At 42.7% G+C, this 17500-nt stretch overlaps 2 protein-coding genes across 4 annotated transcripts in view; one reads left to right on the top strand and one right to left on the bottom strand.

Annotated features, from left to right (window-relative positions):
• Positions 1-10471, top strand: part of ep300b (E1A binding protein p300 b) — a 36982-nt gene extending 26511 nt beyond the window's left edge. For 2 of the 3 annotated variants that reach the window (XM_053231237.1, XM_034301475.2), the window contains 11 exons: positions 800-910; positions 2546-2602; positions 2710-2787; positions 2907-2974; positions 4079-4229; positions 4428-4574; positions 4794-5073; positions 5307-5474; positions 5620-5781; positions 5885-6166; positions 6357-10471. In XM_053231237.1, coding sequence (XP_053087212.1) covers positions 800-910; positions 2546-2602; positions 2710-2787; positions 2907-2974; positions 4079-4229; positions 4428-4574; positions 4794-5073; positions 5307-5474; positions 5620-5781; positions 5885-6166; positions 6357-9389 — 4537 coding nt within the window. In that variant the 3' untranslated portion in view covers positions 9390-10471. The remainder of the gene's footprint in view (positions 1-799; positions 911-2545; positions 2603-2709; positions 2788-2906; positions 2975-4078; positions 4230-4427; positions 4575-4793; positions 5074-5306; positions 5475-5619; positions 5782-5884; positions 6167-6356) is intronic. The other variant, XM_034301476.2, reaches the window with a different exon arrangement.
• Positions 10472-11584: 1113 nt separating this feature from the next.
• Positions 11585-17500, bottom strand: part of cbx7a (chromobox homolog 7a) — a 9699-nt gene continuing 3783 nt past the window's right edge. The window contains exons 3-6 of the mRNA XM_026910204.3: positions 17414-17479; positions 17203-17269; positions 15205-15544; positions 11585-13061 (exon numbers count right to left, since the gene is read on the bottom strand). Of these exons, the coding sequence (XP_026766005.3) occupies positions 12463-13061; positions 15205-15544; positions 17203-17269; positions 17414-17479 (1072 nt within the window). The 3' untranslated portion in view covers positions 11585-12462. The remainder of the gene's footprint in view (positions 13062-15204; positions 15545-17202; positions 17270-17413; positions 17480-17500) is intronic.

Genomic DNA, 17500 nt, shown 5'->3' on the forward strand with positions numbered 1-17500 from the left:
GTGTGTGTGTGCGTGTGTGCGTGCGTGCGTGCGTGTGCGTGTGTGTGTGTGTGTGTGTGCGCGTGTGCGCGCGCGTGTGTGTGTGTGTGTATGTGTGTGTGTGTGTGTGTGTGTATTTAACCCATGTTACAGATGAGGGTTCTCTTTAAAGCGCTCTGACAGGATGATGGTCTCAGGTGCACCAACACTGTTCCTCCGTATCCACCTGTTTATTTTTGCCCTCCACTGGCCTTATCGTTACACTCTGAGTGAGTGTGTGTGTGTGTGTGTGTGTTTATATATATATATATATGTGTGTGTGTGTGTGTGTGAGTGAGATGTTTAAGGGCTCGGTGGATAGGAGGTGAGGTTGCTTTGCTTGGCTTCTTTAGCTTGGTTAGACAGTCGTGTTTGTCCTGAACGTATTGATTCATTTTCTCCACCTCTCTCTGTTCCACTTTTTTCATTTCATTCTATTTTTTTTTTTTTTGTTGTTTTTCACTCTTTTATTTATTTTTTTTTTTAATTCTTCATTCTGTCCTTCCCTCCTCTTTCTTTTTTTCTCTCCCTCTTTGTTCTTTGATGCTTGTGATGTCTGCATTGGCCTGCTTTGGTGCGACCAATCATCCTCTCTCCGAAAATTTACACGCCACCAATCAAATCAATCGGCTCACACGCCCCAAAAAAAACCCTTCTGCTTCATGATTGGCTGCTTCCGGCGACGACCCCTCTCCTGCCCCGTGTGCCTGCCCTGTCCTGATTGGTGACTCCCTCTGCGTGCCTTCTCTGTGATTGGCTGTGCTCTTGGCGAACGGTGTAGTTCACCCAAATATGGGCTTCTTGCTAACAGGTACCACTTCTGTGAGAAGTGTTTCAATGAAATCCAGGGCGAGAACGTGTCCCTGAGCGACGACCCCACACAGCCACAAATGTGAGTACTGCATCGCATCCATGTCTGCACTACAATCATTAATTTATCATTAATTAATATAGTAATTATTAATTTCTTACGTAGTGATCGTCTGTTAACGTTCATCACGTTTAATCTGTTCAGGCTGCAGGTTAATAAACTAATACAGTATATTGTTGAATGTTGTATAATATCACAATACAAATATAAAGCTAAAGAAATGAAAATGGTGCAAAAATGTAGAAATACTATCTGGCTTTGGAGTATTTTTTTTTTAAACTTGATAATATACAACTTCTTATACCTTAACATTGTCCTTAACAACAATTATTGCGTACTAGCATGTTAATGTTATCAGCGTTTATAAAACAACACGCTGTAAAGAGTTAAGAAGTTATTAACAATGTGTTTAAAGTTGTATATCTGTAATTTTATCAGAAGGTAAGCGGGTTATGGCAGAATGTTGTTTTATATATAACCAAAAGTTATATATTGTGTAAAACAATATAAGATTTAAAATTATAAGAGTTAAAATTCCTTAATTTATTACAGAATGTTACTGTGTTTAAGATTTGATAGGATGCTCACCTGTACTGTAAAACATGTGTACAACATCTGGTAACATCTGGTTTACAAAAAAAATTGTATATCTATGTATAACATTTAATATAATGTTAATTTGTATTTTAATATCTTTTCTATTCCTTGTGTTGTTTTATTTATACGACTTGATAACATTCAGCAAGTTCGCTCTAAAAAAAAAAAAAAAAAAAGTCAATATGTTCATGTATACGACTTAAATGGAAAAAAGAGAAAGTACAGTTTAAATTTTGATATCAGTCTTTATTTAAAATAACATACTAGTATGTTTATCTATCTATTTATCGGTCTATATCTAAATATAATAACTTTTAATACTGTCTTACTTTGTAGATTTAGATGTTAACTTCTTATAAGTTGCTGTTTCATGTAACTGATAATATTCAAGTTAAATATTAGCAAGTTATTGATGAAATAACTCGATAAAAGATTTAAAAAGTGATATTCACTTCACATAAATTGTAATATAAAGTATTTGTTATTGTGTGCTTTAACTTCTGTTAGTATCTTGTTGATTAAATTTATTTACAGCTCTGTTATCTTGTATATTAATGTTAATTTCTGTTGTTTTTTTTACTTCTTTGTATCCAACATGTGAATTTATGTGAATTTATTATTCTTAGTTAGTCACAGAGTATATAAACTTTTAATTTTTGTTATTATTTTGTTTAGTTAATGTATTTTAACCTGCACACCCTAATTTTTTAATAGTATCTAAACTTACTTCGTAAGTATGTATAACTTAATCATTTATAACAAGTTAACTTGTAAGGAATATGTTGATCAGCTCAAAAAAAAAAAAAAAAATTAAGAACATGCTTTATAGAGACTGGATTGTATTTTACTCATTAGATAACTTTTACAATTACTGATTAATTTAGTCTTTAATTAGCGTAATTAATAGTGTAGTGTAATTAGTGTTGGTTTAAATGTGTGCATTACTCATAGCTTGTTTTATTTTATTCTAATTTTTCCTAATTAGTTTAATGAACTAATCGGTTAACCCCTGTTTTTTTTTTTTTTTTTTTTTTTTTTTTTTTTTTTTCTTCTTTTCAGCTCCATTAATAAAGACCAGTTTGAGAAGAAGAAGAACGACACCCTCGACCCGGAGCTGTAAGTCTCATCATATAGATCAGCGGTTTGAAGGGTTTTATGGCGTGAATGTTTGATATTTTGCGTCAGTAAGTTAACAGTTACGTATGTGACTTTTCCTGCTGCAGATTTGTGGAATGTTCCGACTGTGCTCGTAAAATGCATCAAATCTGCGTCCTGCACAACGAGACGATATGGCCGTCAGGGTGAGCTGGTTTCTGTCTGTATTCAAAACAGTGCCAAGTCACGAGTAAACACTGGATGTAGTTAGGAGATCAGCTTTCTCAGGGATCTCTCTTCACCTCTACATTACATCTCTCTACAGCTTCGTGTGTGACGGCTGCTTGAAGGCGTCCAATAAGACGAGGAAGGAGAATAAATACGCCGCCAAAAGTAAGTGTTTGCTAAATAATTAGTAGACTTCTGCTCAAGTCTTCTGCAGGACTTGTAGAAGATGATTCTGGACAGTTACACTATTTATCATCACTATATCTGGAAGCTTCTGGTGTGTTTTACGGCACGTTATTGAAACTCACGCAACTTACACAGCTGAGATTCGCAGTGCGTCCTGCAAAATGATACAAGCTGATTTCTGAGCAGTGTTCATGGAGAATGAGCAAAATTACTTGTCCATTTTGTGTATTTATCTTATTCAATACGCAATCTGTGGATCAGTGCAGATAGATTAGCCCGCAGTGTGCTTTACTGCAGCCTGAAAGTCACGTCAGGAACAGAGATTGTGTGTGTCGTGTCCGTCAGTAGTGCAGCTGCAAATCACAGATTTATAATACATTATTGTTTCTATAGCAACAGCTCATACACAGAGACTTGTACAGCAGACGTTCCACATAAACAGATTAAAAAAATCATTGATATGGTGAAGTTTTCTGTAAGGAGAAATGTGTTTATGTAACATGTATGGAAGGAGTCTCCAGTGTCAGTAACTCAGCTGTAACTTTAAGTTTTTCGACGTCTTCAGGACAGGAGTTTACGCTTCTTTGCGGTTTTTCGGTAACACGACAAGCTGCGTTTTTTTTTTTTTTTTTTTTTTTTTTTTTTTTTTTAACTTAAAGAGAATAAAAAGAGAGGCTAAGGAGAGAATGACTGTTTATAGCTGCTGTAACGTAAGCGATAAAAGGAAGTAACTTGTTTCATGGGTGTTCCACAACATTAAATATAGCTGTAAACAAATAGAAAGTATGACATGTTATTCTTTAATAATTAATTTGCTGTGGTGTTTAAGGAATAAAAACACTTGGGGGGAAAATAATCAACTTTGGGTTTGTAAAAGTAACTTCGCTTCACGTCAGTCTGGTTATTGCCATCCGTCAGGAATGTTTATTACAGGAACACAATTTGTCATCACCTGTTGGTGATCTGTGCGGTTGCTATGGCGATCATGTGATGCAACTTATCAATGCTGTCAGGATTTATATAGACATCATCCTAACAGCAGCATTATTTTTTTTTTCTTCCTCGTCCTGTCTCGTCTCTCAGGGCTTCCCCAGACAAAGCTGGGCAACTTCCTGGAGACAAGAGTGAACGAGTTCCTGAAGCGACAGAATCATCCAGAAACTGGTGATGTCACTATCCGGGTTGTTCATGTCTCCGACAAAATGGTTGAAGTGAAGCCAGGAATGAAGTCCAGGTGGGAGTCCAGTTGGATTGTTGTGTTTAGATCTGTCTTTCCGTCCATATGGATCTTGGGATCATTCTCTTATGGCAACAACAGTAACCGACAATCCAGCCATATAGAAAACATCACCATCCAAAATATCAAGTGGTATCATTTAAAAAATATGAATTTAACATTCACTTGAGTAATAATGTGCATTTGTGTTGGCAGATTTGTGGACAGTGGTGAAATGGCTGAGTCTTTCCCCTACCGGACGAAGGCTCTGTTTGCGTTCGAGGACATCAGCGGAGTGGATGTGTGTTTTTTCGGAATGCACGTTCAAGAATATGGCTCAGATTGTCCTCCACCCAATCAGAGGTGAGAGAAAATGCGCCAAAGAAGGCCTTTTGTCTCCTAGATACCTGATTAAGTCAAAGAAAGAAGCTTCTTTTCCCTCCCAAAAAAATTCGAGTGCATGTGTCTGTGGCCATGTGATACTGTTGCCTGGAAACTGAGCCTTAAGCATGTTTATCAACGTTCAACTGCCTTGTTTACTCATTCTCGTCTCTCCTTCCATCTGTTCATCTCTTTGTGCAGACGTGTGTATATCTCCTACCTGGACAGTGTGCACTTTTTTCAGCCACGTCATCTGAGGACAGGTGTGTATCACGAGATCCTAGTCGGGTACCTGGAATACGTGAAGAAGTTGGGGTTCACCACAGGACATATCTGGGCGTGTCCACCAAGTGAAGGAGATGACTACATCTTCCACTGTCACCCACCGGATCAGAAGATCCCCAAACCCAAACGGCTGCAGGAGTGGTACAAGAAGATGCTGGACAAGGCTGTGGCAGAGCGAATTGTTCATGACTACAAGGTAGCCATTGCTTTGGTGGTAAACTTTGAAGAAGGTTGTTCAAAATCCCTGCTGAACAGTTTGGCCCATTTCCCCCCCTCAGAGCTTCTCCTTGTTCTCTGTATCTGCTCATGTGTGTTTGTGTGTGTGTGTGTGTGTGTGTGTGTGTGCATGCAGCTATGTTTATGTAAAGAAGCTCTGCTCCACATTTCGTTTTAACCCCTGACCCATTTTCTTCTCCTTCCCTCTCCTAGGACATCTTTAAACAGGCAACTGAGGATCGCCTGACGAGCGCAAAGGAGCTGCCTTATTTTGAGGGCGATTTCTGGCCCAACGTGCTGGAGGAGAGCATCAAAGAGCTGGAGCAAGAAGAGGAGGAGAGGAAGAGAGAGGAGAACAGCACCTCCAACGAAAGTGTTGATGTGAGTTTACATTCTGAAGCCTCAAAAAGATGAACATGTCTCTGAGAAATAGATAGCACCAATATTCCTGTTGTGGTCATGTCAAGTTGTGTTTTTATACAAATTTTGCTTTGCTCTAAATCTCACTTCTTATTTGCTTCTGCAGGCCACGGAGGGTGACAGCAAGAATGCGAAGAAAAAGAACAACAAGAAGACGAACAAGAACAAAAGCAGCATGAGCCGAGCCAATAAGAAGAAACCAGGCATGCCCAGTGTCTCAAATGACCTATCCCAAAAACTCTACGCTACCATGGAGAAACACAAAGAGGTAATCTTCTTACTAATTCAAACAGGCTTTGACAATGTCTCCCTTTACACAAAAACATATCAAGCTAATTCTGACCATTTTCCTACCACTTTGGTGTTCTTAGGTCTTCTTCGTCATCCGCCTCCTTGCTGGCCCTGCCGTCAACTCGCTACCCGCCATCATAGATCCAGACCCCCTGATGGCGTGCGACCTGATGGACGGGCGTGATGCCTTTCTGACGCTGGCTCGGGACAAGCACCTGGAGTTCAGCTCTTTGCGACGAGCCAAGTGGAGCTCAATGTGTATGCTGGTGGAACTGCACAACCAAAGCCAGGATCGCTTTGTCTACACCTGCAATGAGTGCAAACATCATGTGGAGACACGCTTCCACTGCACCGTCTGTGAGGTAAGAGAGGTTGATGGTGCTCCTTTTGAGTAGTGTTTGTTGCCAATTCTAATTAATGTTGTTGCACTTAGGTGATTCATGCACCATGATCCCATGCAAGAGAATAAATTAAGGAGATTTTTTAAGAAACAGGGACAGTTGTCAAAACATTTTCTCAAAGTACTAAAGGGAATTTCTTTATTCTTTGCAGGACTATGACCTTTGTATCACTTGCTATAAAACAAAGGGTCATGAGCACAAGATGGAGAAGCTTGGTCTGGGTCTAGATGATGAGAGTAGCAACCAGGCAACAGCGGCCACTCAGAACCCTGGTGACTCTCGTCGTCTTAGCATCCAGCGCTGCATCCAGTCTTTGGTGCATGCCTGTCAGTGTCGCAATGCCAACTGCTCCCTGCCATCTTGCCAGAAGATGAAGAGGGTGGTGCAGCACACAAAGGGCTGCAAGCGCAAGACAAATGGTGGCTGTCCCATCTGCAAGCAGCTCATTGCTTTGTGCTGCTACCATGCCAAGCACTGCCAGGAGAACAAGTGCCCTGTGCCATTTTGCCTCAACATAAAGCAGAAACTCCGACAGCAGCAGCTGCAGCACAGACTACAGCAAGCGCAGATGCTGCGTAGGCGCATGGCCACCATGCAGCGGACTGGGCAGCCTCCTCTTGGTGGTGGCCCACCTGGAGGGCTTCCATCGCCAGGCAACAACTGCGCCACGGGTCGTAGCACACCAACATCAGTGGGTACCCAGCCTCCCACCCCTCAGACACCTACCCAACAAAGTCTTGCGCCTGTACCCCAGCCTGGAATGGGAGTCATTCCTGCTGCATCCCCTCAGCAGCTACAGCAACCACAGGGCAACATTCCTCCCCAGCACCCTGGCCATCAACAATTTCAGCAAATGCAAGGTGCTCCGGGAGTGATGACATCTCCCCAGCCTCAAATGGTTTCTCAACAACAGACGGGACAGTCACCACATCCCAACAGTTTGACTCAGTATGGCCCGCGACCTCCAGGCTCTACAGGCAAACCAGGCCTGGGTCCTGCAAGCCCCAGCAGCTTAGGGGCAGGTCCACTGCAGCAGGCAGCAGGTCCTCCTCCAGCAGCTGTGGAAATTGCAAAGAAGATTCAGCAAGTGGCAGATGCACAAAGAAATATGGCAAAAGCTCAGCTACTACAGAGGCAAGCTACCCAGACAGGCATGATGCCGCCATACCCACACCACCAACAACCCCAAACACAGATGGGGATGAACCATCCAGGGGTTGGCATGGTAGGTGGAACAGGGCTACCTCCTCATGCACAAGCTACTGTTCCCCAAGGCCAGATAGAGCAGCAGCAGGGACCTCAAGGAATGATGGCTGGAACAGGACCCATGCAGCAGCAACCTGTACCACAGCCTAATGCACAGGGCCAGCTTCCTCCACAGGTGCAGATGCAGCAAAGAGCAAATGTGCAGCTTCAGCCTTCTGCTCAGCAGCAATGGACAGGACAGGGGATTCCACCTCAGCAGAGACCTCCAATTATGAACCAGCCTGGGGTGGCTACAATGCAGCAACAAATGCAGCAGTCTCAACAGCCACAGCAGCAGCCGCAAATGCCAAATCACAATGCCTTGATGAATATGGTGCAGAGTGGACTGCAGGGCAGTGCTGCAGGTGGAATGGCAGGTGGGAGTCTTCCTCAGGGAACGGTGCAGGAACTCCTACAAACCCTGCGGTCACCTAGCTCACCTCAGCAGCAGCAGCAGGTTCTCAACATTCTTCGCTCCAACCCACAACTAATGGCTGCATTTATAAAGCAGCGGGTTTACAAGTATAAAAATGGGCCAGGAGGTCCTGCTGGTGCACAGGGAGCGCCAGTGGCCATGAGCAGCCAACCAGTGGGAGTCAATGCTTGTGGGCTTCAGCCATCCATGAATATGGGACAAGCCCAACTTGCCCAGCTGCAACAGCAGCAGCAGCAAATGCAACAACCTCAGAGGCCCCTGCTTCAGCAGCAGCAAGTTGCCGGGTTACAACAGCAACAGCAAGGAATACCGGGCCAAGTGCCTCCCAATGTGGTCAATATGAATCCACAGTTCAGAGAGTTGCTGTTAAGGAGACAGCAGCAGAAACTACAGCTTCAACAACAACAACAACAGCAGCAGCAGCAGCAGCAGCCAGGGGGAAATCATGCTGCATTCCCACAGCAGCAAGGCTACATGGGTCAGCAGGGTCAGCAGACGCAACCAGGGGTGCAACCTGGGGCCCAGCAGCAAGGTTACCCAGGCAACTCGGCACCGCAGCAGGGTTACCCAGGTAACCCAACCCAGGGTTTCCCAGGCAACTCTGCACAGCAGCAAGCTTACCCAGGCAACGCGCAACAGCAGCAGGGTTACCCAGGCAATTCGACCCAGCAGCAGGGTTACCCAGGCAACTCGGCTCAGCAGCAGGGTTACCCAGGCAACTCGGCACAGCAACCAGGTTACCCAGGGAACTCAACCCAGCAGCAGGGTTTTCCAGGCAACTTAACCCAGCAGCAGGGTTTTCCAGGCAACTTGACCCAGCAGCAGGCTTTTCCAGGAAACCCGGCACAGCAGCAGGGTTACCCAGGCAACACTGCACAGCAGCAGGCCGCTGCAGCCTTGCAGCAGAGACTGCAGCATCAACACAGATTGCAAATGCAGCAGCAGCAGCAGCAGCAGAATGCTGGGCTGCAAGGGCCTGATAGAGGTGGTCCACAGATGCAGCCAGGACAAGGAGGGACACAGCCTTCATCATCTCCGGCAATGCTGCAGCAAGCAATCCACCAGCGACTGCTTCAGCAACAGAAGCAGCACCTAGGTGGGACTTCGCCTGCACAGCAGAACAATCCCATGAGCCCACAGCAGCAAATGTCGCAGTCACCACATCTGCAGGGCCAGCCGCTCCCTAACTCTCTCAGCAACCAAGTGCGATCGCCTCAACCTTCCCCTCGTCCGCAATCGCAGCCGCCACACTCGAGTCCGTCCCCACGAATGCAGCAGACTCAAACAGCTTCACCACACCCCGCCCATCTACAGCAGCACCTACCTGGCATGGCTCCTCCTCCACCTCCTCCCCAGCTACAGCAGAATGCTATGGACCCTGGGGGGAACCCGATGCTGCCGCATCTCAGCGGCATGGTGGGACTCCACCCTGCGGGAGCGAAAGACATACGACCCCCTAGCGGGCAGGATCTCGGGGTGAACATGAACTCATTAGACATGTAGTTAGAAAACCTTGCCAGAGACAGTGTTAGCTTTGTTTTTTATATTACGGTTATTAATTATTTAATTTTTTCTTAACTATGAACACCTTGAACTCTGATCTTCCTATGGGAGATGCAGAAATTACATAACCGGAATGTTATGAGTGTGAACGCTAAATTATGGCTCTTTTTCTTCTTTTCTTTCTGTTTTTTGCCAATTGTGAACAAATAAAGGCTTGTTTCTCAGACTCAGAGAATAGAACACAGGTAATATTTTCAGGCCTGGGGGAGTATTTACCTTTTTAAGATATATTTTTTAATATTTTAAAAATGTAAAGTACTGATTTATTGAATGCAATGGGTTTTATTTTATAAATATTTTTTTGCTCCTTGAAGCAGTCTCTGTTACTATTTTTACAGTACAGACATGCGACAAATGTTACAATTCTTGTTTTTGTTATTGTTAATTATTCAAATGTCAAGCATATCTTCCTTGAAAGGTTTGGTTTTCATTCTGTTATTTATTTTATCTAGTGATTTTTTTTTTCGGCTCCTGGAGACTGCTACAATTCTACAGAGTCTATTTTTAATACCTGAGAATTTGCAGAGTGGTTTCTTTACATTTACGTTGATGGATTTAGAGAAAAATCACAGTGTTGTGGGCTGAAAAGCTTAGTGGTGTCGGCCAGTGGACCTTTTTTCCTTTTCTTTTTTTTCTCTCCTTTTTCTTTCTTCTTTTGTGCCACATTTGTTTAAAATGCCTAGCCATAGTGTCCACATGGGGAAAACCACATGTCCTGTTTTCCCCAGTGTGTATGTGTGTGTACTTGTTATGACACTTACTGGCTAGTGGAGGCGTGTATTCGCAGAAGCTTGCGCGCCCGTGCGTGTGTGTGTGTGCGTTTATGCTAATATGCATAGATGAGATTAGAGTTTATCTAAAGAACTGATCTCTCCTTCCACATTGCCTCCACTTTCAGAAATCTCATTGCGCTGATTTTTTTTTTTTTTTTTTTTTAAGTTTAATTTAATTATTTTTTACTGTACAAAGGAACAAACCTTGGACTCCATACCATTTTTGTAATAAAATGATGTCAACAACAAGTTTGTTTGTTTGACAGTGATGTCCAAGCATTAATATTGTTTTACAGGAAAGTAATTATTAACTCTCAGTGATTGCGTTTTGCGATGAAGCGGAGTTACTGTTCCTACCCTGAAGTCGATTACTAGAGTGATTTAGTTGTTTTATTCCACAGCAATCTGCTTACGATTACAATTTTTTTGTTTATAAAGAACATGTCCCTTTTTTTTTATCTGTTTATAGTTACATTTAATGTTGTGGAACGTCTGCAAGTAATTTCTGTTAGCTCTTGTTATCACATATAGCCGCTATAAACAGTCGTTTCCTCACCAGCCTCTTTTCTCTTGAAGTTAATAAGAAAAGAAAAAAAAAACGCATCTTGTCATGTTACTGAGAAACCGTAAACTCCTCTGTCCTGAAGATATCAGAAAACTTACAGCTTTACCGCTGACTGTTACAAAGTACTGACACTGGAGACTCCTTCCATAAATGTTAAATATAAACGTCTCCTTATGAGCAGTTACACACATTTTTAAATCCGTTTATGTGGAACGTAATCACCACCTTCAGATCAGATCAGAATCCACATTTCAACAGTGCTGTGGTGTAACTAGTGAAGTGAAATGTGTAGTTATGATTATCTTGTAAATTTTGGTATGATTAAAAAAATTGTTGTATTTATTCTGCTTAGGACCACTAGAGGTCATGAAAGGCAGACAGCAGAACTGAATTATATCCCCACAAAGCTTTGGAATTATAAATAGCTTAAAATTTCAGTAATAAAACATAAACAACAGAGAGCACAGAAGAGCCTTCAGTTAAAATAAAATAAAATAAAATAAAATAATCCAGATTTCCATTTCTAACTTTTCTCCAGTAAACCAGTGGATTTCTTTTGCGAATTGGAACGTAATTGGCTCTTATAGTTGATGCCACAGGAGCAAATTAAGATCTTTCAATGCAATGTTTAAACGTTAAAAGAGCGCTGCAGTAACCACTTTCACATATTAATTTCCCACAGATTAATTAATTAATTAATAAGTATTTACTCATAAAGTCATTTAGTCATAAAGTCATTTTTTAATTGTTGATGTAGTAAAAATGATCCACAAAAGAACTTTGACACAAAACTTTTTTTTTTGTGACTTTATTTATCGGAAATACAAATAAAAATGTAATCTTGCCATAGATAAACTACAAGTCATACAACGGCATGTTTTTCTCTCTCTTTTTTTATTTTTTTTATTTTTGGTTGCAGTGTCACCACATGAACTTCAGCTCGACTTTGTCGCATGCTAGAGATACATCTAAAGCACACTGTTTTCCAACGCTTTGTGAATGCAGCCTACACTTCAGTACAGCCTGTGCGGTGGCATTTGTAATGTGAACCGATACGGACTCGTTAAAAATGCAGCAAGGCCTCGGAGCACAAGGCAGAGCAAAACCCGAGCCGGCTAAACCTTCACCTGTCCCAGACGGGGGACAGGGCTGCAGAGACTACGGGGTGATGATGTCATCTAGTCATTGCTGTCCCTGAAACAAGAACTTGCACTAAATCCGTACACATCATCTTTTTTTTTTCTTTTGTTTTTAATGGAACGGTTAACACCAACGATGCGTTAAGTGGAAACAGCGTTCGTTTTTGCGTGCATTTAAAGGCGTCACTGTCAGCAACATGGAAATCCTTCCACTATTGTTCACGTTTTCACTAAAACGAAAGGACGGAGACGGAAACGTAACCCTTTTTTAACAACAGACGAGTATCTGTAAAGCAAAAACGGCGAAAGGCTTCAAAACATCGACAGATCAACACATTGGCTGGTCCTGTAATCCCTCACTCTCGCATGAATAAGGCGTACTTCACCTCAAATGCTAACATTTCTAACGAATTCGAGCTAGCATGCGTTACTCTAAATGATTTGCTAACTCCTCTCTCTTTGATCGTTAGCCACATTAGCAATTCGACAGGAAGTACTTTTGGTTGTAAGTGTGTTTCCTCTTTCCTCCTCGTCCCTCAGACCTGCAGCCCGTAGCTGCTGAAAAACCCTTCCGCCGTCATCGCCTCTTTAAACGTCACCGTCAGCGAGTTAATCGTCACGTTAGTCACGATCACCTTCCCAGGATGCCGCGTGCTCTCGGATGCCTCAGACGCGTCTGTTCTGACCTCCGTGCTCAGCTGCAAGGTTGTGGTGCACTCGGCCGTGACCTCGTCCTTGTCTGTCTCGCTCTTGTCTTTGCTGTCTGTCTCACCTGTCTCTCTCTCCTCATCCTGCGCAAACCTGTCAATCAAATGTCGCACCGTTATCACCGAGGCTCGGTTTTGGACCCTGTCTGTGATCACACCCGCTTCTGAGCTGCTTTTCAGTGATTTGTCAGTCATAGGTTTATCTGGGGAGACTCCGCCCCCTGAAGCGTCTGTGATTGGCTTGTGCTCGTGTGTGTTTGTGTTAGTAGTGCTCGCTGACTGGTCCGTCGCTGTTGCCGTAGCCGAACCGGTCTCAGTGCTGGGTGGCTCCACCTCGTGGTCGGGGGAGGAAGCGCAGTGTTCTGGTTTTCCCTCTGTGATGACAGCTTCCTGTGTTGAGGGGGCGTGGTCTTCTGTCATCTCCTGGGCTGAGAGTGAGAGAGAAATGAGAAGCTTCAGTGAAGAACGCGGCTGCGCTACGTTACAGCACTACGAACACCACAGCGGCCTGCTATATGAAACGTGAGAATGTCTGAGGTTACAGATAACGTTTCCGTGGCTGTTTTCTAAGCTGCCGTGGTTTCCTACAGGTTACAATCCAGACAGCACGTGAGTTAAACACGTGAGATTCTTGTTTATTGTTTATATAGAAAAAGTTTTAAACATGAACCTGAAATTGACCTTTCCTTACCAGCTGGCTGGTTGAGACACACCGCTGTTTCTCATGTTTGTGTTTGAGAATCAAAGATCTTAGGGGCCGTTTACACGACAACGTTTTCAGCCAAAAACGGGAAACTTTTTATGCGTTTTTCTGTTCGTTTACACAACAACGGCATTTTGGGGACTGAAAACGCATATTTTTGAAAACAGGTTTCAAAGTGCAAGTTTTTGAAAACGCTGCCGTTATCGTCTCCATGTAAACACCCGATACGGGAATCTTTGAAAACGGTGACGTCATGCGCGTGCGTAGTACGTGTTCGGTATGTAGACATGCGCAGTACTCGTCTATTGTAAAGGCAAGCGCGAACAAACATACACAACAATGGCGGAGAACATGGTCGTGTTGTTGCTGCTCAAGAGTTTGCTAACGCTTCTTCAGCAAAGTGTGGATTTACTTCACCGATATTACAACCAACTAACAAGGTGACAGCGCCAACTACTGGCCTGGCATACGCACTACAGCGTTTCTGGCCGTTATCGCGGATACGTGTAAACGCGAATCGTTTTGAAAACGTTGTCGTGTAAACGTGAAACTTTTTGAAAACGCAAGAGGAAAAACTTTTCCGTTTTTGACTACATCGCTGTCGTGTAAACGTAGCCTTAATTAGGAACTATATCATGCTCCTGTTAGCTGGTAAGCTATCTTACTAACAGTTCCTAGCTGCCTGATGCTCTGTGTATGAAGTGAAAAAGGAGTATTTTGGGGTAAGGTGTCTCTGCTGTGAAGGTTATACGGGTATTACACCATTAATACATGTCATACGTGTCATACGTAGTTAATGTTTTATTCTGAGATCTTCAGATCTAAACCCACTTGATTTTTACCTGTGAGGGCACGTGAAGGCCAGAGCGTACCAGGAGAAGATACAGCAGAAAGATCGTTTAAAGGAAAACATTCGAAGTGCAGTTACATGCGTAACAGCAGATGTGTTAATACGAGATCATCATGAGTACGAGACGACTCTGTGTACGGTTCCTAAGAAACAGCAATCACGTAGAGCATGTTTTGTAAATAAAGTTTAGTAAAAAGTGTTAATTTCCTCTGTGTATGGAGACCTTGTTTTCCTGCTGGAAGCCGAGAGCCAATCAGATTGCAACGTTCAAGTGTACAAAAGTTATCTGATGCTCTGTACGGCGTGGTCGGAGAATCAGAGGCTCTGAGCGCGTCAGTCTCCAGACCTGATCTAACGCTCTCGAATAAAAATGAAACCTTTCTTATCTGATCTGTGAGTGTTTTCTGATCTGATGCAGTTTTTCTTTGATCCAGAAACAACTTGGTGAGAAGAATGCATGTTATTACTGCAGTTTGTGTTCTTGCGTGCAACATTCTGCAGCGTCGCTCTGCTGATGAAAGTGAGGATGATGTAACCGGCACTGCAGCTGAAACACCTCTAAGATGTGCTTGTTTTTTTTTTTTTTCATGAATGTTGCACAACATTAGATCGCCAACCAATAGATCGCTGACGCTTCATCTCTCATCTCACGCTGAATATCTCCAGGCAATATGGCACTTTCTCAGTGAGTCATCAGAGGGAGCGATACGGCAGAAATATCGCATTGAGATACCTGAGGACACGATACGCTGTACAGCGTGTGTGTGTGTGTGTGTGTGTGGTTTCACTGGTGCACTAACAGCTTTGAAAGCTCTGCTCAGATCTTCACTGACTTTCTCTTCATGTTCCTGCAGAGTGCAGAGCGAGTTAGCGAGCTGTATTTAGCTTTTTAGCGATCACTAGCTCTGAGTCGTGACGACTCGAGAGACTCAGCGTGGCCTCTCTGACCCCCTTCAGTGCACGCTACATGCATTGTATCTTAGCAACAGTTGTCATGCCGATGCCGTGTTACACATACCGTGTGGAATGTCATGATGCTCCTCTTTTTCTATCTTCCTCCTCTTCTTCTTCTCCTGATGCTCCTCCTCTTTCTCCCACTCTTTCTCCTCCTCATCCTCCGCCTCCGCTGTTCGTTGCCGTGGCGACTCTGCACTTTCCGGCGGTTTGGACGCACACTGCCTGCTCCTGCGCTTCAAAAGGTGGTGGTGGTGGTGGTAGACTCTGCCTTCGCCGTTCCTGCAGCGCCGCCCATTATGCTGTAGCCCCGCCCCCATGGAGCGGGCGAGTGACAGGCGGAATCGGGGCGTGGGTTTCTCCGAAGTTTTCTGAGCGCTTCGGAGCTCCATGGTGTAGATGTTCTACATGATCACAAGGAAAACACACGTAAACAACACGCAATAAATAACACCGTCCTGTAACTTCATAAATCATATAATATCATAAAAATGATTCAGTTATCTAATTAAATGATTGAGTAATTAGTTATTAATTATCACACCAACTTACGAACAAACAGTTTTTGTTCTTTTAAATAAAAGTATATATTAAATATTTTAAATCAACAAAAAACAGCCTTTTATTTTGCACAGTATAAACGTGAAGTATTCCTTCACATGTATATATATATTTATATTTCCTTTTTTTATAAATATATGTATTTACATTATTAGATATTTACAATCACACATATAACATATTTACAATGTGATTTATAATCACATCCTTTTATTCCTTGTGAATAAATAAATAAATAAATACTTTTAAAATTAACAACATATAATAGTCCCATGGAGCTTTCATCAGTCGCACATAATAATCACAAATAAACATCATCATAATCTAAAATAATAATAATAGTTTAAACAGTTTAATGTTTAAATTATTATTAAAACCTTTAAACAGAATTAAAGTCAATTAGTCTCACAATATTTATCTTTCAAAGATGGGGTTTGTAAAAAAGTCTTACTAGACTTTCATAATCATAGCTTTCATTACAAAAAGAAAGAAAGAAAGAAAGAAAACGAAAAACACCCCAAGAGGCAAATGCAGTTTGAAAAGTATTTGTAGGAAAGTGTTTTAGCTGCACTTCCTCTCCCAGCCTGCAGAGGGCTCCACACACTCCACACTGCTCCTTTAATGAGACGCTAAACACACACAGCACTAGCTTTAGCTAACACGGCTAACATCACAGCTGATGTTTAATTAACTGAAGAAACCAAACTTTTAATCATGATTTAAATAAGATTCACTGTAGCTGTGTTTTCTAAAGATTAATTACACTCTGGTTTTAATTTTCAAGTCCGTCGGTGTATAGATGATCTAGAAAATGTTAAGAACAACCTTTATAACAAACACAGACGTAGCATTTTACGCCTCTAATAGTTGAAAGTTGAGGTTTCGGCGTGATAAATGAGGCTTAGAGTAGCGTTTAAAGCTATCTGCGCTGTCGATTAGCGCTGATCCTCTGAGCTCTCTCTCTCGACTAGCTTGTTTGATGAGCTACAGAGCGCTTGCTGAGTCGACTAGCTCCTCGTGCAGCGCTTCCCAGAGACACACACAGCACTCTGCACTTTCCTTCATAAACACGTGTTAAACGTGTAGAAGATACAGCACTTTCATCTGTCTTTTAAACGAGGACTCTGTGAATAGTTGCTGTAGAGTGCAGGATGAGCCAGGAATGAGGACAGGAATCGCTCTCCTGGACGTGACGAACTATAAAATTAAAAATGAGATTATCTTCGTTTTTTTTTTCCTCTAGATAAAACATCATAATACTTTTACACATTATGATTTTAATAACTGAACAATTCAGTGAGCTGAAGTTCGGAGCTACGTTTTTGCTTTCCTGTACTAAGGGAATTGAAGAGGCTCAGTAGTGGGAGGAATATGAGGCGCACACTGATGACATCATACATCAGTGACTGGTTTAGAGGGCATGGTGTTCTGTTCTCTGTTCTGTTTATGCTGCATGTCAGGGAAGTTACACAGAAATGGGTTTCTGGGAAGTGATTCTTACCCGTAAGACGAGTCTGCGGGGCCTCAGGCCTTTCCTCCTGTGAACCTGCGCTCTGTCCCGCTCCTCCCTATCACACACACACACACACACACACACACACACACACAGTAAGACGATAAGGCTTGGGGACGGACAGAGAGAAGAAGGAGGAACTGAAGGATTCTGATCAGCATTTTTTCAGCTAATGTGAAGTGTAAGGAGAGACGCTCACTTCTCCTCAAAGGCAAGAACGAGCTGAGGGTCCAGGATGTTATCCTCCGGCTCCCACGTGCTGTACCTGATACACACACACACACAC

Source organism: Pangasianodon hypophthalmus, chromosome 29, assembly GCF_027358585.1.
Source record: "Pangasianodon hypophthalmus isolate fPanHyp1 chromosome 29, fPanHyp1.pri, whole genome shotgun sequence".
Classification (NCBI taxonomy): domain Eukaryota; kingdom Metazoa; phylum Chordata; class Actinopteri; order Siluriformes; family Pangasiidae; genus Pangasianodon; species Pangasianodon hypophthalmus.